The following is a 21638-nucleotide window of genomic DNA, read 5'->3' on the forward strand; positions in this document are numbered from 1 at the left end:
CCGGGGGTGGGACTCGGGCTTCCCTGGCCTCCCTGGCCGGTGACCAGCGGTCCCGTTAGGTCTGAGCGGCCATGGCGGCGCGCTCGTTGAGGCTGCTGACCACATTGCTGGCAGTCGCCACCTCTGCCTGCCGGGCCGAGGCGGAGTCCGAGGTGGAATGGGACATGACGGCGCCTGATCTGCTCTTCGCGGAGGGGACCGCGGCCTATGCTCGCGGTGACTGGGCCGGGGTGGTTCTGAGCATGGAGCGGGCGTTGCGTTCGCGGGCCGCCCTGCGCGCCCTTCGCCTGCGCTGCCGCACCCGGTGTGCCGCCGACCTCCCGTGGGAGCTGGACCCGGACTCGCCCCCCAGCCTGGCGCAGGCCTCGGGCGCCGCCGCCCTGCACGACCTACGCTTCTTCGGGGGCTTGCTGCGCCGCGCCGCTTGCCTGCGCCGCTGCCTCGGGCCGTCGGCCGCCCACTCGCTCAGCGAGGAGCTGGAATTGGAGTTCAGCAAGCGGAGCCCATACAACTACCTACAGGTCGCCTACTTCAAGGTGCAGATCTGCCTGGGCCCCGGGGCGGCCGGGGTCCTTCTGGGTGTGGTTGCCCCGGGGGAACTTGGGGGGCCAGGGAAGTGCTCGCGGAGAGGGAAAGTGGCGTCTTGGCCAGGGAGCTCTTCCCGGATCCAGGGAGAGCAGAGACCCTGCCGGGAGACCAGGCTCTCCGGTTCGCATAGGCAGATGGTGACCCCAAAGATCCAGCCGGGGTTAAGGCACAGACCAAGCAAAACTTGGTCTTGTGTTCCCCGAGAGGCCTCTTAGAGGGAACTACAGCGACAGCTTGGGTCTCTGATCCTAATTTTGTTGTAAGTTACCGAGTGAGAAGCTAAGACCTTTCTACAGTATCTTCCTTCCGGTTCGCTCTTCAGTGATGCTTTTCCTGCTGCCCGAGTGCAACAGCTTTCTTTCAGGACATGAGGTTGCCACGTCGCCAGTAGAGGCTGTCTGGCCCCTCCCTGTAAGGGACCCTCTGGCTGGTCGTCAGGTTTCCAAAGAAAATGAGTACTTTTAGGAATTCCAGAGTGCCTTAAGTCCAAGTGTATACATAGATTTGGAGTGCTTCTGATTTATGATGATAATGAGAGCCAACACATACTTTCAGGCACTATTAAGTACTTTACGTTTATTAATTCATTTGCCCAGATTCTGGCAATATCCTGTAAAGTAAGTGCTGTTATTAGCCCATTTTGTTGGGGAAAAAAGGAAGAAGGAGGGACTTCCCTGGTGGTGCAGTGGTTAAGAATCTGCCTGCCAATGCAGGGGACATGGGTTCGTTCCCTGGTCCGGGAAGATCCCACATGCCGCGGAGCAACTAAGCCCGTGCACCACAACTACTGAGCCTGCATGCCACAACTACTGAAGACCGCGTGCCTAGAGCCCGTGCTCCGCAACAAGAGAAGCCACCGCAATGAGAAGCCTGCACACTGCAACGAACAGTAGCCCCCGCTAGCTGCAACTAGAGAAAGCCCGTGCGCAGCAATGAAGACCCAACGCAGCCAAAAATTAATTAGTTAATTAATTTAAAAAAAAAAGGAAGAAGGAGCTGTGCCGGGTATCTATTATATCTATAGTTTAACAGACCTTCAATTCAACCTAAAGAGAGACTTAGAAAATCTTGGGGACCTCAAATTTCCACCTTTCCACAAGCATTATGCTTACACAGTTCTGGTCCATTCCTCCTAGTTTCCCAGAAGAGTGCTGGACTTGAAACCAAAATAATTGGGCTATGTCTTTGGTCATGTCACTTAACAGCACTTTTTAAAATTCTTTGACATTTACTGAATACTTACTACATCCCAGTTCTTGTACAGGTAATTAAAATGCTTCACTTTATATTTTTTTGTGTTACCTTGCTTTGCTGTTAAGAGTCACTTTAGTAGTAAGGGCTACTGAAAGGGTATGTACATCCAACTGTGGGAACACAAAGGAGGAGGAATCTAGCTTTGTGTCAGAGAAGTTAGACTTGAAAGAAGGGGTGACATTTGAAGCTGATCTCAAATATTGTTAGAGGAGAGGAAGGATGGCCATTCACGATAGAGTGGGGCCAGACTGGGAAGAGAATTCTGCAGGCTTCAAGGAGCCATCGTCAGAACTGGGCTGTAGAATGCTACTTCTGGAAGCCATGTGACGTAGGCCTTGGGAGAAGGAGAAAGTGGTGGCAGGGTGAACCATTAGGAGATGACTTCAGTTGTCCACATAAGAGAAAGAAATGAGGTGCTTTGTGCTTAGAGGGTAAAGAAGGGCTGGGGGGTGGGGTGAGGGGTGTGGAGATGGAGAACAGAGAAAGGCAAGAGCAGTCCTGAAAGATATGGGAGAGAGAATCAATCCATAAAAGGGACAGACTTGAGAGAATTTCTAATTTTATAATTAAGGCAACTGAGGTACAGAGATGGCAACTGTTGACCGTGGGCCACCTAGCTATTTGGGGGTCACAGCCAGGGCTGACTTCTTGTTTAGTGTGCATTTACTAGTACTGATGATCAGAAAAGAAAAAATATTTTTCTTAGCATATTACTAATGTGCTAGGATTTACATTTATTGAGCTAACATTTATTTTATTTTATTTTTGTAAAGGGAACGCTATTTATTTATTTACTTATTTGGCTGTGTTGGGTCTTTGTTTCTGTGCGAGGGCTTTCTCTAGTTGCGGCGAGCGGGGGCCACTCTTCATCGCGGTGCGCGGGCCTCTCACTATCGCGGCCTCTCTTGTTGCAGAGCACAGGCTCCAGACGCGCAGGCTCAGTAGTTGTGGCTCAAGGGCCTAGTTGCTCCACGGCATGTGGGATCTTCCCAGACCAGGGCTCGAACCCGTGTCCCCTGCATTGGCAGGCAGATTCTCAACCACTGCGCCACCAGGGAAGCCCGAGCTAACATTTATTAAGCACTTAATATGTGCCCAGAACCATGCGTTAGAAGCTGGATATATATCCTCTCATTTAACTTCCCCAGCAATCCTGTGAGGTAGTGAGTACTATCTTCAGATAACCGATTAGAGAACTGAGTTTAGAGAGTAAACTTTAACTTGCCTAAAGCCCCAACAAGTGAATAATTAAACCTACCTTTGTCACCAGTCTGACACCACAACCCATGTAATTAATCATTAGATCATCAGTGATTTTTTTTTTCAGGTAAAAATCATGTTTTCCTTTTAATTGATACCGTTTCCTCTCTCGGGTGCTACTTTGGTAATGATTAGGTCCCCACCTCTCAAGAACATCGTATCTGAACAGGCTGAGACAGAGCCAGTGTGAACACAGACCCCAAACCAGGGCTTTTGGAATAACAAGAACAGAAAAAAACAGCCTTTCTCTTCACTTACAAAGGGAGTCACTCAGAGGGTCCAAAGCTCTGTTTTCCAAACGTAGAAAACCTGGAGCTCAATGCAAACTGGAAACCAAAATATATCAGAAATGGAGCATAGCGCTTCGTCAGATACTCAAGGGCTGATCATCCTGCCTCTTCTACAAGGAATGGCCCTGCCCCAGCATTTTTTTTTTTTTTTTTTTTTTTTTGCAGTACGCAGCCCTCTCACTGTTGTGGCCTCTCCTGTTGCGGAGCACAGGCTCCGGATGCGCAGGCTCAGCGGCCATGGCTCACGGGCCCAGCCGCTCCGCGGCATGTGGGATCTTCCCGGACCGGGGCACGAACCCGTGTCCCCTGCATCGGCAGGCAGGCTCTCAACCACTGCGCCACCAGGGAAGCCCCGCTCCAGTATTTTTAAAGGAAGATGTTTTGTTTCTATTTCACTTTCCAACTGGGTATAAAATCTACTAAAAGGGATACAATGAATCAGAATAAATCAGCTCGCTCACAAGAGACACTCTCAGATAATGATTTTTGGTTGCTGAGATTATTCAGCACATTATTTCAAAGTGGCAACATTCAGGACAATCTGAGAAGAGAATTCAGAAGTGGCAGCTACATTTGCTGTTAGGTTCATGTGAGATACACATACACACAACCCATTTTTCAGTGTACATGTCAAGGGGCCAAGCCCCCGATCAGCACAATACGTTATTTTGTACATTACACGCACAGAACAACAGAGGGAGAGACACCTCCTTGGAGAGGTTCATACACTCTGAAGGAGGCTGGAGCCCAGCGCCCCAGGCCTGGGGCGTTAGCAGGCGTTAGCTGGACCCCTTCTGTTCTTTGGTCGCGGCGACCTCAGAAGCAGCCGATTCCTCTAATCCATCTGCTGGCTTCTCCTCCTCATCCTCCTCCTGGGGATAGAGGTCCGGATACTTCTGCATGCACTCCTGCATGGCCTGGAACTGGTCTACACAGTCCGACCCCTTGACATCCTCTGTGCTGCAGTGGAAGCAGGAAAAGACCGCCTTGAACTATTCCCCACACAGGCCGCTGGCCATGCCCCCAAGGCACGGGCAGTTACAGCTGAGGTCTCCATTGGGCAGGATCCGTCAGTGCTCCTCTTACAGATCATTGGGGTCGTCAGCCACCAGCCCCGTGTTGCTTGGAGTTTCATGGTCTTCTTTGGTCACAAATATGATTCGATCCTTCCCTTCCTGCCGGCAGTAGGCCACAGTGCAGCCCAGCACTCCGACCTCGCGGCGATTGTGGCGGCGGCCTCACGCCGTGACCTCTCCGCTGCCAGGCAGGCGGCTTGGAGACCCGCGCAGACCCACCTAGTGATTTATTTTGGATTCTACATATGAAGCTGTATAATTTTGATATGCTGGAGTCCATTGCTATGGGCATGATTGTGACCTGTAGCACATTTTCCCCCCTCAGATTTCTGTATAGCCACTTATTTTAACCTCATGAGCCCTGGGCTTTGAAAAGTCAGAAGATGCCATGTCTGGATTTTGTATAGGATCTTAAGACTTTTCAGCCACCCACCTTTTCCCTGAATGTGTCAAAATTACGTACGCAGAGGAAAAAAAAATATATGTATATACATATATATATATTTTATACATATATACCTATATATACATATATATATTATATATATTATATTTTATATATATATGTAATATACATATATATATATTTCCCCCCCCCAGGCAGCTTCTTTGGCATGGTCTAATTGTTAACTGCTGTTTCTCCCCTACCCCTTAACCCTTGACTCCTTAGACTTTCTTCAGCTTAGTCGCCTCATCCAAAGCTCAAGAGTATATTATTTAGGCAGTCAGTCTTCCATAGCATTCCCCCTACAATACCACCTTTGTTTTAGAATAGAATGTTTACACTTCTGAAGCATTGCCTCCTGTAATTTGAGGAATCTCTAATGCTGATTTGGGAAATAGCTGAAAACCTGCCCAGGGCCCCCTGCTTCTAATCTCTGGTATGTAGTTCCTGCAATAGGTGTGTTTTCTGGGCTTGGCAGGGGCTGAGGCACACTGAGTGGAAGGCTCAGGAAGGCGGGGATTTCCTGTTTACTGTGAACTGCACATTTGGACACAAACCATCAAGGTTTGGATGTGACAACCATGTTCTTGTTCTTCACCCTTAGATAAACAAGTTGGAGAAAGCCGTAGCAGCAGCTCATACCTTCTTCGTGGGCAATCCTGAGCACATGGAGATGCGTCAGAACCTGGACTATTACCAAACCATGTCTGGGGTGAAGGAAGCCGACTTCAAGGATCTTGAGGCCAAACCCCACATGGTGAAAACAAAAAACAAACAAAAAACGCTATCCCCTTCTCTCGCTCTTTCTGTTTATAGTGACATTCACTAGGGTTGCTTTCTGATTACAGAAGTAATGTATGTTCATTGTACAACATTAGAAAAATGCAAATACGCAAAAAACAGAAAGTAATCATCTATAATAGTGCCACCTTCAGAAAACCAGTAGTTGATATTTTGGCCTATTTTTTAAGTCTTCAGTATTTCTAATTTTTAAACCTAATTTGGCGTCATATTGTGTATGTATTTTTCATCATCCCTTTTGAACTGACATATGATGCTGATGCGTCTTTTCTCATGTCTTCAAATTTTCTTTGAAAACACAATTTTTAGCGGCTGCATGACAATCCTTCTTATGCACACATCGTATTCATTTACTTGTCAAATTTTTTTGGTTATGTAGGTTTTTGCTTTTCACTACAGTGAGTGGTACAGTATTCCTCAATGTTCTTATTCTATTTATTTAGCAGGAAAAGTCTGTGTCCCATAAGAGGTATTGTCTATGATGACATAGCATTTTTTAAAAGTATATATTTATTTGGCTGCGCCGGGTCTTAGTTGTGACCTGCGGGGAATCTTTGTTGCAGCACACGGGATCTTTAGTTGCCACAGGTGGGATCTAGTTCCCTGACCAGGGATTGAACCTGGGCCCCCTGCATTGGGAGCACAGAGCCTTAGCCACTGGACCACCAGGGAAGTCCCGATATAGCATTTTCATAAAGGGCATATGTTGTAGTTTAGAAATAGGCATATTAGAAACAACATCAAAATGACTTTTAAAAGTAAACTGTGTACATCTAGTACATTATACAACTCTACACAGTTTGGATTTTTTTCTTTTTTTTTCTTTTTTAGTGATTCTGTGACAAATGAAAATGGTTATTGTCCGCAAGAAGGGAGCCATGTCCCACAGAGAGCAGAAGCAAAGTCTGTAATCAGCTGCAGCAGCCCAAATCCGTCCTTACTGCTAGAAAGATTGCTTTCATCACCTCAAACCACATTCTGATAGCTAAGAGTTAAAATTTCTTTTATTAAATTTTTATTTTGAAAACTTGCAGCCCCACAAAAGAAGTGCAAGAAAATGACAGTGAATTCCCATATATCTTTCAAGTAGATTGAGTTAAATGTTTTCAAATTTCAAAAGAAAGTCAGATGTAAAGACTGACTAAGTAAAGACCATTTCCAGCAGGCTTTCTTTGTGTAGCAGCCACCCTTTCCATCCGTAACCTGAGAGGGCTACGGGGATGCCCGTGGAGGTGGCCGTGGGCAAGGAGGGAGGGCTGTCTGCAGTCTGCCCTGCATCTGAGTACCCCTTCCTCCCAGTAGCATGAGTTTCGGCTGGGAGTGCGCCTCTACTCCGAGGAGCAGCTGCAGGAAGCCGTGCCCCACCTGGAGACGGCGCTACGGGAGTACTTCGCGGCAGACGAGGAGTGCCGTGCCCTCTGTGAAGGGCCCTACGACTACGACGGGTACAACTACCTGGAATACAACGCCGACCTCTTCCAGGCCATCACAGGTGCGGGCCCCAAACCCAGCCCTCGGCCAGGCCTCTGGGTTCTGAGGGCAGCAACGTGATTCTGCAGACACAGCATCTTCAGCCTCATTCCTGAATCTCTTAAATCCGGGAATCTGACTGAAAATCGCTTCCACTTGAATTTGTTCATCTTAAGCAGCACTTGAATCCTGGAAATTGACCTTATGGTTCTTCCCTCTCCTCGATTCCTTTCAGACCATTACATCCAGGTCCTCAGCTGTAAGCAGAACTGTGTCACCGAGCTTGCTTCCCACCCAAGTCGAGAGAAGCCCTTTGAAGACTTCCTCCCATCGCATTATAATTATCTGCAGTTTGCCTACTACAACAGTAAGGCCTCCCTTCTCTTTCTCAGCTGCTTTTCACTAAGCCAAAAGCAAGGAAGGCAGGGATTATGGCCACTGTGCTTCTTCAGGCTGTTTGGTTTCTCTCTTGGGCTCTGGCAGGCACCATGCCAGGTGATCCCTGAATACCCTGTTACAAGCCACCTTCCAAGAAGCAGTCCCAGCAGCCTGAGAAGCTGGGGGAGGGAGACTCTAGGGCCTCACCCTCTGGTCCCCTCTATAACATTTATAATCTCATTTTGCACCTGAGTTAAGTTATAGTAAAGGCAAGGGTGTGCTTCCATTTAAACCAGCTCACAGGGCATTTCCCCGCCATTCTCCCTCATGTAGCACTGATGCTCTGGGGTGGGGTGAGGGGGCTGTCAGTATCCAGAAAAGCAACAAGTCGGCGGGTCTTTACTGAGTCCCCACTGTGTGCTAAGCATCACAGCGTATTCAAGAATATACACTTTTATGGTTGAGGAGACCAGCACATATCAGCAAGAACTCTGCGAAAGAGACAATCTGCTATTGTAATCTTCCCTTCTCTTCTGAAAATCCATAGGGAAGAAAAGGTAGGAAGACAGGGGAATATTCCTGAAATTGGTCTACTGATTGGGAATATTAGGGCCAATGTTTGAATTACTTGCAGGCACTGAGCACCTTAAAAATCAATCGTATATTCTATCATTTATTCTGCAACTTCTCCCGCAAATCAGGCAGTCGTGTTATGTAGCTGGTGCCACCTTGCCATGTCATCATTGCCTCGAGCTGTGCTGAGACTGAACACTGGGCGGTTCACGGTACCCAGGATTCGATGCTTTCTTCTCAGCCATTTTTTTCCCCTTTGCAGTTGGGAATTACACACAGGCCATTGAATGTGCCAAGACCTATCTCCTCTTCTTCCCCAATGATGAGGTGATGAGCCAGAATCTGGCCTACTACACAGCCATGCTTGGAGAAGAGCAAGCCAGATCCATCGGCCCCCGTGAGGTGAGAGACTTGCATTACTTTGGGTGGCTGCCAGCTGAACCCAGACCAGAAAGCAGAGAGTGGGGTAGAGGAGGAGGAGCCGGGGCTGCTCGGGCAGTGAGGGGTGGGGGCAGGTTGCCTGGGTGGGGAACGGGGAATAAGAAAGAAAGCGGGGAATAAGCCAGTACCTTAATTAGCACAATCTGGGCCCTGAAGTCTGTGCTCCGAGTCGGCAGGGAAAAGCAGAACTGCAAAGCAGCCATGTTCTTTCCCTTTCTCAGCACCTCCACTGGTCAAGATATATCATTTTCTACTTCATGCTAAATTTTGTTTTCACTCACCTCTTTTCTGCCTCGGTTTTCTTCCCTGCCCCCGCTTCTTTCTGCCATTGTTCTGTCTCTCCCTGTTTCAGCATAATACCCATCTCACTCCCAAACAAGGAGAAAAATCTATGTAATAGAAAGACTAAAACGAAAGGCACTGAAATGGAAGCGGCCCACGCCTGCAGTGCCGGGGGGACTGCACTTTGTGCTGTTCACTTCACAATGGCTATCTCTGGAATTACGGGTGATTTTTGTGTTTTGCTCCTTTATATTTTCTAAATTCCCTGCAGTGAATGGGTATCATTTTTGTATTAAAAACATGAAAAGTTCTCTGTTTTTAACTTAATGAAGTTCAATACTGCGAACCTTGATATTTGTACATATGCCTTGCACAGGCCCTAGATCCTCTCCTTCTTGAGCCCAGAACAATGAGGTGGATTTGAAGTCACTAATCTGGACTCAAGTCCTGGCTCTTCTACTTACTAGCCATGTGATTTTTGACACATCATGTGGAATCTTAGTCATGCTGCACTGCCCTTCTGAGTCTCATTTTCTCCTTCTGTAAAATAGGATTATGATTCTTGCTCTGTCTTCAACACAGGACAAGTGTGAGGGTCAAATGAGATAGTGAGCCGACAGGTGCTGTACAAAGTGTTGTGTGGACAGGTAGCATCACAGGGGTCTTGCTGATGTACATAAGTAGCAGGTGGCGGGTTTTCTTACCTCTAACTTCAGCCACCTCCTGAGATGGGGTGGCTTGTCACTGTGGCCCTCAATCACTTGTGTCCTGCTGGCCTCTCCAAAACCCAATCTTACAGTCTGTAAAAATAGCTGTAACTTTGGATCAGTTTTTCCTTTTGTCAAAGAAAAAAAAAAAGTTAGATAGCTACAGTGACTCTAGAGGCCCCTCAGTTGTGTATGCAACAAGTCTATTGGACACATGTAGGGGGTGAGAAAGCAGGCACACCCCTGGGCTGTTGGTAGGGCTGCAAACTGTACTGTTCATGTACCTAGAGATCTGACTGCCGGGGATTCACCCTTGGCTGTACTACACAAGCGTGCAAAGGTAAACGTGCACAGATGTGCATCAGAAGTCCGCCGCTAAAAGCAAAAAACTGGAAACAAGCTCAATGCTATCAATTTGGGGAACTGGTTAAATAAAATTGGCACGTTCATTCAATGACATACAAGATAACCATTATGTTGCTTGAGTGGATTGCTACGCACCAATATGAAATTGTCTCCATGATGTAATTTTCGGTAAAGAAAAAGAAGACATAGAACTGTAGTGGTATTCTATTTACATTTTTTGGTAGTACATATATATTTTGAAGTTTTTTAACTTTCTGCACAGATTGGTAAGAAACTGTTCATCAGGATTAACCCCCCTACCCCCAGGCATGGGCCTGTGGGTCAGGGGCTAGGTGGGGGAGGACTGAACATTTCTATGTATGTCTCTCGATACTCCGGGGGTTTCTTTTAGCTACATTTGTACTACTTTCATGTCTTTTTGAAAGCCATCTAAAACCGCCTTGGAAAGGTGTACAATCCGAGATCTGTAAAATGCTGTGGTGAATATCATAGTAGAGGGGTCCGCGAGCTAGAGTGGGAGCACGGAGGAAAAGTAAGCAACTGGCGGGTCCGGGAAGGCTTCACAAGAGGCAGTGGTGTTGACAATTGGTTTTAAAAGCCTTCAGTAGGTGAACGAGTCAGAGAAGGGCCTTTTAGATGGAGAGCAGCATATGCAAACCACCTGGACAACAGTCCCATGTGAACGGAAGATGGTGCTGGGGAGTTGCAGGCAATGAGGCCCGGGAGGGTCAGATTTTTGAGGGGTCTTGAGTGCCTCTCCAGGACCTTGGACCCTACTGTGTGAGGCAGGCAGTGGTGAGCCGTCAGAGGGTTTTAAGCAGCCTGATGTGATGTGATGGGGCAGGGCTCAGAATGGGAGGTGCCGGAGGCCGTCACGGTGCAGAGAGAGCCACCGAGGCCTGAGTGAGGTGGGGGGCGGGAGGAGGGGAGAGGTGGGACTGGCGGTGGGCCAGGGGTTCATGCCTCCCTCCTCTCAGGGTCTAATTAGGCACCACATTCCCAGCCTGGGAGACACGTGCACGGCGCTGGCCGCGGGGCACGCAGGTGGCAGGATTCCGCCCTCACAGCCTCCTGCCCTGCCCGCCCTCCAGCCCAGGGTGGCTCATTTTTCCTCTGTTCACTGGGAGAAGCAGGTGGATGATGCGGCAGTAACAGACCTCCCATTCTGGTTGTGTGGCGCTTACTGTGGAAAATAAGCACCCTTCAAATGTGCGTGGCATTTTATAGTTTACAAAAATTTTTCATAGCTTTTCTTTCGTTTGATTCTCATAACAACCCAGTGAGGTGAGGTCATCAACCTACCCTGAAGTTAAAAACCAAGGCTCGGGCTTCCCTGGTGGCACAGTGGTTGAGAGTCCGCCTGCCGATGCAGGGGACACGGGTTCGTGCCCCGGTCCGGGGAAGATCCCACATGCCGCGGAGCGGCTGGGCCCGTGAGCCATGGCCGCTGAGCCTGCGCGTCCGGAGCCTGTGCTTCGCAACGGGAGAGGACACAACAGTGAGAGGCCCGCGTACCGCAAAAAAAAAAAAAAAAGAAAACCAAGGCTCTTCCTTCTTGGATCCGCAATCCTGAGAGTCTCTAATAACCCTCCTCTTGCCACCCCCTCCCATATGGAGACTGGTTACCTTGTCGTTGTCCTCTTGGGCCGCTAGATGGTGACCGTCTGGATTTGAGATGGCGCGTCTCCTAGTCTCTTTGCTTGGTTAAGATCCCTCCCCCTGACCCTTGATAGTCCTATTAGTGAGTCTGGGGCAGAAAGGGAAAATAAGTGGTCAGTCTACCATTTCTAACTAGAACTGCCCTTCTGGAAAGAAGGTAACTAACATCTGTTGAGCCCTGTCCCAGGCCAAGCACTGAGCTAGGTGGTTTATACCCATCATCGCATTTAATCATCACAGGCACCCCGTGAGGTGGGCGCTATTCTTGCCATTTTCGAGATGAGGACATTTAGGCTCCAGGAAATGAGTTAACTTGCGTAGCAGCCTATGGCTGCCCATGGTGACCGGAATCTCTGTTTCCCTGCTTTATTCCAGTGCCGGCACAGTTCTGACACATAGCTGATACTCAGTACGTCAGTGTTGAATGAGTAGATGGTAGAAGTGGGACTTGCTCCCTGGCAGGCTCATAGAGCAGCTGGAGAGGGTGAAAGGAGATGACACATGCCTAGCTTGGTGTCCAGTACTAGGTGAGGGAGGCCAGTTGTTTAAACTCCTTAGGAGAAAATTTCCATCTTCCTCTTGGGTAAATACAAGAGGTGATATAGGCCTCATTGACGCCTTTGAAGTTTTCCTTATTGCCCTCATCTTTTATTTCAACTGATGATGTCTTCTTTTTCTTTTCCTTCCTTCTTCTGCTGCTGGGAGACTAGCAGGGCACCTAGGGAAAGATGTGACCCCAGAAGGTACTTAGTTTCCCTGCCCTGGGTTAGCCCTACCACTGAGCACGTGTGGGAATGGCCGGATGCTGGACCCAGCTGCTTCTGCACTGGCCCAACTCCCGGGAGGGATACAGTCCACTCCAAGTCTGAGGGGAGGCAGATGGCATAGGAAAAAGCACGTGGGCTTTAGGATTGGAGAGACCCAGGCTTGGATGTAGGTCCCTGCTCTACCATCTCCTATAGTGTCACCTCAAACAAGTCGCATATCCCCTCTGTACCTCAGTGTCTTTGTCTGTAAAATGAGGATAATCTCATCAACCTCCAAGGTGGCTGTAAAGATTAAATGAATAACGCAGGAGTCACCTGACACCTAGGTTTTTCTTCCCCTGTGTGTTGAACTCCCGTGGAAGTCAAGAAGGAGTAATTTTCCTTCCTTAAAGAGTATTTCCTGAGAATCCTCAGGTTTTCTGCCTCAGAGATTAACGGCAGGGGAAGGAAAGGGGGCTGTTTCCCTATAAGGGAAGCCTGGCTATGCCACCCTCAGAGGGGCTGCTTGTGTCAGGCAAGAGGAACCCTTGAGCACAGACGTGAGACTTTTGTCCCACACGGGGGGACGCACACACTAGTGATAGTGGGAGAGGAAGCCTTGGGTCGCACGGGGGGCAACAGTGTGGCACGTAGGGGTGGGGAGTGTGGGCTAGAGTCGGCGGCAGGGCTGAGTACCAGGGCGTCCCTCCCACTGCGTTTCCTCAGAGTGCCCAGGAGTACCACCAGCGAAGCCTGCTGGAGAAAGAACTGCTCTTCTTCGCTTATGACGTTTTTGGAATTCCCTTTGTTGACCCGGTGAGCCAGGGTGCAGGGAGCCGGAGTGGGGCGGGGATGCAAGGGATGGGCTGAGCTGTACACCGTGTGCCTCTGGGGAGAGGGCCGTTGCGGGGTTGAGCCAAACAGGAGATCTGCGTGGACGAGAGACGGGGAATTCTGGGCAGCCAGGTGTAGGTGACTCAGTTCCAGAGACCTCTCACTTTATCTCCTGAAAGGAGGCCGGTGAGAAGGTGGATTCCCTGTAGGCCCTAGTATGTGCATCGAGACCTGGAAGATTCAGCAGGTCACCCGACACTGTTCATTTTTTCCTACTCTGCTTTTAGGATTCATGGACTCCAGAAGAGGTGATTCCCAAGAGACTGCAAGAGAAACAGAAGTGAGGGCCTTGAAGAAACTGCATGATTGGATCGGTGTGATGAAGCACTTGAGGCTTCCTGAGCCCAGGCAGAGGCAGATGTGAACTCCTGGCAAGGGGTGGGCAGGTCCAGTCTGGGAAGCTGGGGTGGGAGCCTGGGCTGGCCCTGGAATACAGCCCTCAGACTGGCTGTGCTCACAGGTCAGAACGGGAAACAGCCGCCCGCATCTCCCAGGAGATCGGAAACCTTATGAAGGAGATTGAGACCCTCGTGGAAGAGAAGACCAAGGAGTCGCTGGACGTGAACAGGCTGACCCAGGAAGGTGAGAGGACGAGCGTGGGGCCACCTCGGCTGTCATGGAGGCAGCAAGGCTGGGGGTCCCCATGTCAGCTGGGCAGCTCCCCTTAGAGAGCAGCCTCAGGATGCGGGCTGGCACGGGTCAGGGCTCACCCCCGCCGTGGCCCTTCTTCCCTCACCCACGGGGCTTCCACCTGCACAGAGCACTGAGAACTGGCCTTTGGTTAAGAAGTAAGGCTCCTGAGTCCCAGTGACACTAGTTTAGTTTGCTTCAGTAAGTATTTATAGGAGAAAACTTGTCCTCTCTCCTTACCCCCAAACTGTTTTCTCCCAGCTGCCATCGTTTGTCCTGTTACCAAGCCTCAAAATCTTCAGGTCTCCTCTGGTCCCCCCTTGCCCATCCCCTCCAATCCTCTGGGGGGGTCCTGCCAATTAGGACTCTGCTCTCTTTCTCTCTCCCCAACCCTTTTCTTGTCCCATGGCCTCAGGCGTGCATCAGGCCCCCAGCCCCTCCTCTCTGCACTCATCTTTCCTCCTCCAATCTGTCCTCGCCCCTTCCCACCTGGGGGCTAGACCAGTCTTCCAAACACAGGGACTCTGATGCCGTCCTCCCTGCCTGCGCCTGTCACCGTATGTTCTACCATTCCCCATTTATACCTTCTCTTCGTCCTTGGGCCTCTCTCTGCTCACAAGTCTTTGTTCAGGCCTATGCCTCCTCCTATACACTTCCCATCATCTCTCCCCGTGAGGCGTCTCAGATCCACCCTACAGAGCCTTTCTTAAACTCCAGGCCAGTTGGGATCCCCATCCCCGTTTCTGTTGAACTTCCAAGGCACTTTGTACTTTCACAAGGTCTGCCTTGTGTTGGTCATTTGTGTAACTGTTGGAACAGGTGCTGTCTTCAGGTGTTAATCCCTTGCCTTTTCTAGCACAGTGCTTGGCACACGCTGAGGCCTCAGTAAATAACAGATGGAGCGGAATTGGGTCTGTGGTATGTCCCCAGCACAGGGAGACACCAGGAGAAATAGAAGAGAGAAAGGCTGGCCTTTACTCTACAGTTGCTTCAATTAACAAGTACTTAATTTAATGAGATTAGCATGTTAAAGAATTTGTCCAGCATTCCTTTGTTTTCAGAGAGCTTTCACCCTGTTATTTCTCTTGATTCTCATAATCGCCTGGGAAGTGGGTTGGGCAGATTGTAAGATCCTCATTTTAAATAGATGATGATATGATGGTAGCTAAACTTTTAAGCATTTACTAGGTGCCAAGTATCGTGCTAAACTTTTAAGTTGTCTTACCGTTCTTTACATCGAACTTACGAGGTAGATGCTGTTTTACAGATGAGATAAGGCTCAGGGAAGTTAAGTAACTTGCCAAGGTCACACAGCTAGTAAGTGGAGGGTCCAGGAGTCAAACCCAGTTCTTTCTGGTCCTGAACTCATGTTTTAGGAATGTCTTTATGATGTTTCCTCAACAATGCGTGAAAGCCCAGGAGTCAACAGCTGTGGACCAGGACTTGGATCTCCTGCCCTTCAGCTCTAAGTTCCATCCTCTGGACCACCCTACCTTTGGAAGCGACCAAACGGGAGGTTTCTCTGGTGAACAGGAAACACCTGGAATTTCTCTTCCTTACAGCAAGGCAATATCTGATGGAGAGTGTCTGGACAGAACTGCTGCTGGATTTAGCCGGTGTTATTGCTTTGCAGGTGGCCCCCTGCTTTATGACGGTATCAGACTCACCATGACCTCCAAAGTCTTGAACGGTTCCCAGCGGGTGGTGATGGATGGTGTAATCTCTGAGGATGAGTGCCGGGAGCTGCAGAGACTGACCAATGTGAGGGAACCCGGTGACCATGCCATCTCCCTAAGGGCCCAGCCTCCCCCGGCTAGGTGCCTTTTAGGTGCTGAACGATTGCCTGCCCCTTGCTGCGGGCAGTCGACCACCTCTTCTTGGGCCCTCAGCTGCCTGGCTAACTCCACCTGTTTTTGGGGCCTCGTAGGCAGCAGCAACTTTAGGAGATGGCTACCGGGGTCAGACCTCCCCGCACACTCCCAGTGAAAAGTTCTATGGCGTCACTGTCTTCAAGGCCCTCAAGGTAGGGTCAGTACTCTGTTCTAGAGTGTGGAGAAGGGGGAGGGGGACGCGCAGGCTCTGGGGAGGAGTTGGAGATGGTGGTAGGAAAGGTAAAATGTCCGCCTGTCAGCGTTCCAGCTGCCACGGAGGCAGGATAAACCATGCTGGGTGAGCTTGACTTCTGAACCGTGGCTATTAGTGTAATGATGAGGCAGGCAAGCAAGACTGATACCCAAGCTTTAGAGCGCTTTCTGAAGAACCCCTGTACTTCTAAGCAGGTTACTCATAAAGAGAAATGTGAAGGCGAGGGGAGGGGGCGGTGGCAGAGAGTCGTGTATGGGAAGCAGAGGGACTGGTCCTTGGCGGGCACGAGGAGCGGGGCCTGGCGCCCCATGGTCTCTGTTGGCCCGCGGAGGAGCGTGCAGCGTAGCTGACTACTGGTCTCCTCGGCAGCTGGGACAGGAAGGGAAGGTTCCTCTGCAGAGCGCTCACCTGTACTACAACGTGACGGAGAAGGTGCGGCGTGTCATGGCATCCTACTTCCACCTGGACAGCCCCCTCTACTTCTCCTACTCCCACCTGGTGTGCCGCACCGCGATCGAAGGTGGGCCTCCCTCAACCCGCAGCCCCCGTGCAGCACACACTGCCCACCCCGGCACCAGCTGGATGCAGAGGACGCGGAGAAGAGCAGGATATGGTCCCTTTCATCCTGCTGGGGAACCAACGTAAACCACTGCGATGAGTGCAGCAGAGGAAGTTCGAGTCAGTCTCCCCAGGGAGTCGGGAGGGCTTCCCAGAGGAGGTGATGAGAGCTGCGCAGGATGAATAGGAGTTGTGGAGTAGACGGGGCAGCGGGAGGACGTTGGAGCCGGAGGCAGCAGCACGAGCAGAGGAGTGGAGGCATCGAGCAGCCGGCAGCTGGGGGACTAAGAAAGTGGCCACTTCTGGAGCGTAAGGTCAAGGGGGGATGGGGGGCAGCCACGTAAGACTGGTGAGGTCCTCAGAAGCCAAATTACGGAGCGCTGCATTCAACAGTATTTTGCATCCTGTAAGTCAGTGGTTCTCAACGCTGGTACTAGGCATACAGGTGTCCTTAGGTGAATCATGATCTGCGTTGCAAGTTCTCTGTCACTAATTGTTAAATACCAAATTTCTGAGAGAACTACTTATTTTACAAGTTAGGGCAGGCTGGAGGTTGTTCATCGTTCACTCTCCCTCTGTCACGTTCCCTTTTGCATTCCCTAGGAGGGGTGAGGCACGGCCAGTGTCCAGGAACCACACGTGACCCACAGCCGGGTCTGTCATGCCAGAGCCTTCAGCGGCCCCTGGTGCCAATATGACCCTGATGGGCAGCAGAGATTAGAGGGCTTCACTCTCCCTCAGAAAGTTTGGAATTCTATCAAGATCTGGGCACACCCAAGGAATGTGCCCGACTCGCAACTGTGTGTGTCCCGTCCTCCAGGTGGGGGCCCAGGGGCCTGGGCAGCGGGGAGCCAGGAAGCCAGCAAGAGTCGGCAGGCGGTGAAGGGCTGGGTGAGGCCGTGTTTTTACTCACCGAGGTTAAGGGTTTAAGGTTAGGCCTGCTGCTCTGTGTCTAAAGACTTGGAGAGCGTGGATCCAAGCAGAGGAAGGGAAGCTGGTCGGCAGTGACCCCCCTGCCCTCGCATGCCAGCAGGAGAGCTGCAGCGTCCCCTGAGGTGCCCCAGTACTAACGTGTGTCTCCGTGGCCGCAGAGGCACAGGCCGAGAGGAAGGACGGTAGCCACCCCGTCCACGTGGACAACTGCATCCTGAACGCGGAGGCCCTCGTGTGCATCAAGGAGCCCCCCGCCTACACCTTCCGGGACTACAGGTGCCAGCTCTGCTCTGAGGCCCCCAGGGCCCTGTGCCCTGCCCCCTCCCCCAGCACATGCGTGTTTGGGACCAGCTCCTCCCAGCGTCCAGGATCCTCTGGATTGGGAGTCAGATAACACGGGAATCATTACAGAGCAGTGTGAGAGTAGGACAGGGAAAGGTAGACTTGGTACAGAAGCACCCCAGAGAAGGGCACGGTGGATTCTCAGGGGCGAGGGTAGGGAGGCGGGAAGGTCAGGAGTCGTGTCCGTGAGGCTTCAGAGAAGGCCCCCCCTCCTGCTGCTGGTTGGGAGCACTTGGAGATAAAGGCACTGGAGCCGTGGGTGTCTGAGGGGCGGGAAGAGGAAGTCGGTGTCGAGGTGCTCTCTGCCTTTCCCAGTGCCATTCTTTACCTGAACGCAGACTTCGACGGAGGAAACTTTTTTTTCACTGAACTAGATGCCAAGACCGTGACGGTGAGTGCGCCCTCGCCCGCATCCCTGGGAGGGGAGACACAGACTCAAGGTGCAGGGGGCCCTCCTGGTGGCCAGCACTCCCCTCCCCAAACCAGGAGGCCTCTGCCTAGTCGCCTGTTCTCTTTAGCCCTGGTCTTTGGGAAGCCAGGCAGAGGAGCCATCCCCTCCTGGACCTGAATGACCCCATGTCCCTTCTGAAGGCAGGTTATGGTCTCTGTCCTGTGTACCCCCCTCTTCGTCCCCTTTAGGCAGAGGTGCAGCCCCAGTGCGGAAGGGCCGTGGGATTCTCTTCGGGCACAGAAAACCCGCATGGAGTGAAGGCTGTCACCAGAGGGCAGCGCTGTGCCATCGCCCTGTGGTTCACTTTGGACGCTCGACACAGCGAGCGGGTGAGAGCAGTTGGCGCTGCTGTGACCTGTTCCTGGCAGGGCCCTTGTTCTGCTTCCACCTTCCCCAGTCCCATTGCCGATGCTTAGACGTGAGAGAAGCACTGGGCTTGGGAGTCCAGAGAGACTCCTCGCTTCGGCACTGTGTCACCATGGTCCCCGGCCCTTCTTCCTGCCTTGGGAATGGGGCTCCAGGTGGGGGGCAGTGGGGACAATATGGGGAGTGATCCTGGTTCTTGGTCCCTCGCTGGGTACCACCTCTGCTGCCTCTGCCCAAGGAGTAGGACCTGCTGGGATTAGGATGAGCTCGGAGGCCACTGGAGAAGAGCCTTCTTGTTCTCCAGGAAGTAGCACCTGAGAGATGTTGAGTGCCTGGTCCAGAGGCCTCTCTGAACAGCCAGGGGTTTGTCCTTGCAGGACAGGGTGCAGGCGGATGACCTGGTGAAGATGCTCTTTAGCCCAGAAGAGACGGACCTCCCCCATGAACAGCCCCAAGAAGCCCAGGAGGGGCCCCCCAAGCCCGTACAGGGGTCTGTCTCCAGCAGTGAGTCAGGGCACAAGGATGAGCTCTGACAGCTCACATGTGGACGGTGATCAGACGCACGTGAGGAACTCTGTCCTGCACCCTGGACTGGCCAGCCTCGGGTGAGGAGCGGTGGGGAACTTAGGTCTGCCCCCCAGCTGAGGGGACTCTGCTCATAGCCGTCCACATGGTGCTACTGCTTTTGGAGTGGACATAGCAGGACGGCCCTCTCCCCCTGGGCCTGACCAAGGGCTCAGGACGCAGGCCCAGAGCCACTCCGGGGGCCTGCACAGGCAGCCACGTGACAGCAATACAGTATTTAAGTGCCTGTGTAGACCACCAAAGAATAAATGATTCGTGGTTTTTTACTCGGTGGTTTGTTCAGAGTGGAAATACGCCCGTTGGCCCCAGAGGTCTCACTTGATAAACATTGCTCTGGAGGGGCTTCCCTGGTGGCGCAGTGGTTGAGAGTCCGCCTGCCGATGCAGGGGACGCGGGTTCGTGCCCCGGTCCGGGAAGATCCCACACGCCGCGGAGCGGCTGGGCCCATGAGCCATGGCCGCTGAGCCTGCGCGTCCGGAGCCTGTGCTCCGCAACGGGAGAGGCCACAACAGTGAGAGGCCCCGCGGACCGCAAAAAAAAAAAAAAAAATTGCTCTGGGCAGGATGCAGTGGCAGGCATGGTGTGAAGAGGCCTAGCTCTGTACCCGGCTTGGCCACTTCCTGTGCAGTCTCAGGCCAGACCCTTAACCTCAGGGACCTCAGGGTTGTCATATGTATAACGGGGACCATAATCGCTGCTCTGCCCACCTCTGGGCAGTCGTGGGGCCCACATGCGACGCCGACGTGACAGCATTTTGTAAACTGGAACACTCTGGGTGGATGGCAGGGATTATTACTAATCCTTCTCTGGCAGCTAGCAGCGGTCAGCAGTGCTCTGGCATGTTGCCCCCGTGTTGGCCACATGCATCCTGCTCTGATGTCTGGCCTCAGGGTCCTCATACCTCAGGGCTTCCATGTGCAGGACAACACACACCTCTAGGAGACGGAGTAAGAGCAGACCTGGAGATTCAGCTCCTCGGGCCACAAGCCCATCTCCCTCCTGGGCTTGAGATGCAGTGGGGTCATGAGTTGGGAACCTGCACCCTGAGAGCCCATTTATTCAACCAACCAGTGTTTATTTATTGAGCACCAGCTAAGTGCTGGTGCTGGGAATATGGTGTCAAACCAAACAAGTCCCAGCCCTCATAGAGCTTCTATTTTAGTAAGGGAGACAGGTAACAAACACATAAATGTGTGTGTGTAATCCTTTGAGGTAGAAAAGAAGGCAGGTCAGGCCCTGAGGAGAAGGCAACAGCAAGGAGGCCGACGTGCTGACACAGAGCAGCCAGTGAGGTCAGGGTCCCTGGGGCCTGGTCGGCCACTGAGAGCCCCTGGGCTTTGACCCAGTGGGACAGGAGCCCTTGGAGGGTTTTGAGCAGGGCGGTGAGAGCATCTGACTTACATTTGAAAGGCCTCAGTGAAGAATGTATGTGGAGAATGGGCTACAAGGGCAAGAACTGAGACAAGGAGAGCAGAACGGAGGCTGCTGCAAAGACCCCGGGGGAGATAGAGGTGCTGTGGATCAGGTGTTGCCAGCGAAGGCAGCGAAAAGGTCAGGTTCTGGATCTCATTAAAGTAGAGCTGACAGGAGTTGCTGATCAGTTGGATGGTATGGGGAGGAGCAACAAGAAGGATTAGGCCGGGCTTCCCTGGTGGCGCAGTGGTTGGGAGTCTGCCTGCTGATTCAGGGGACGTGGGTTCGTGCCCCGGTCTGGGAAGATCCCACATGCCGCGGAGCGGCTGGGCCCGTGAGTCGTGGCCGCTGGACCTGCGTGTCCAGAGCCTGTGCTCCGCAACGGGAGAGGCCACGGCAGTAAGAGGCCTGCGTACCGCAAAAAAAAAAAAAAAAAAAAAAGAAGGATTCGGCCTAGGAAATTCCCCGGCGGTCCAGTGGTTGGGACTCCATGCTTCCACTGCAGGGGGCACAGGTTTGATCCCTTGGGGAACTAAGATCCTGCATGCCAAGGGGCACGGCCAAAAATAAAATTAAAAAAAGGAAGGATTCAGCCTAAGCAGTTGGGGAAGTGGAGTCGCCCTTTCCCGTGACGGGGCAGACTGCAGGTGAGATGGTTATGGTGCGTGGAAAGCAGGGGTCTGGTTTTGCATGTGTTATGCTCAAGTTCGAGGAGCCTGTGAGACAAAAGGTTTCTGAGTTCAGGGAAAGGTGGAGGTAGGAGCCAGAACTTTGGGGGTCCCCATCAGCACTTGGGGGCCGTTCAAAGCCAGGAGACTAAGGTCAGTGTAGACAGAGGCAGAGTCAGAAGACTGGGCCGGGCTGCAGGCAACTGGGGCTCTGGAGGCAGTGGGGTCCAACAGAGGACACGAGGACCAGCCGTGAGCAGGGGAACCAAGAGGCCTAGTCCTGGAAGCCGATGAGAGTGTTTCAGGAAGGAGGGGGTGAGCAGCGGTGTCTAATGCTGCTGAGCGGTTGAGCAAGATAGGAACTGAGAACCATCTTC

The 21638-nt window shown here is 51.8% G+C and overlaps 1 protein-coding gene and 1 pseudogene across 3 annotated transcripts; one reads left to right on the forward strand and one right to left on the reverse strand.

The window, feature by feature from the left end:
- Nucleotides 1-18: 18 nt before the first annotated feature.
- P3H1 (prolyl 3-hydroxylase 1) lies at nt 19-19446 on the forward strand. Of its 3 annotated transcripts, XM_060140341.1 has the most exons (15): nt 19-536; nt 5518-5670; nt 7017-7206; nt 7420-7551; nt 8398-8537; nt 13063-13152; nt 13458-13510; nt 13691-13812; nt 15494-15621; nt 15788-15883; nt 16315-16465; nt 17595-17712; nt 18094-18169; nt 18418-18558; nt 18973-19446. In XM_060140341.1, exons 1-15 carry the CDS (start codon nt 72-74, stop codon nt 19126-19128), a joined length of 2211 nt encoding a protein of 736 aa, XP_059996324.1. In that variant the 5' UTR covers nt 19-71; the 3' UTR covers nt 19129-19446. The 3 variants fall into 3 exon arrangements, 2 of the variants coding, with proteins under 2 accessions (XP_059996324.1, XP_059996325.1); XM_060140342.1 differs by lacking the exon at nt 18973-19446 and having other exon boundaries at nt 18117-18169; XR_009538967.1 differs by lacking the exons at nt 18094-18169; nt 18418-18558; nt 18973-19446 and having other exon boundaries at nt 16315-16909.
- Nucleotides 4172-4858, reverse strand: LOC132516468 (mitochondrial intermembrane space import and assembly protein 40-like; annotated as a pseudogene).
- Nucleotides 19447-21638: the final 2192 nt, after the last annotated feature.

Source organism: Lagenorhynchus albirostris, chromosome 2 (genome assembly GCF_949774975.1).
Source record: "Lagenorhynchus albirostris chromosome 2, mLagAlb1.1, whole genome shotgun sequence".
Lineage (NCBI taxonomy): Eukaryota > Metazoa > Chordata > Mammalia > Artiodactyla > Delphinidae > Lagenorhynchus > Lagenorhynchus albirostris.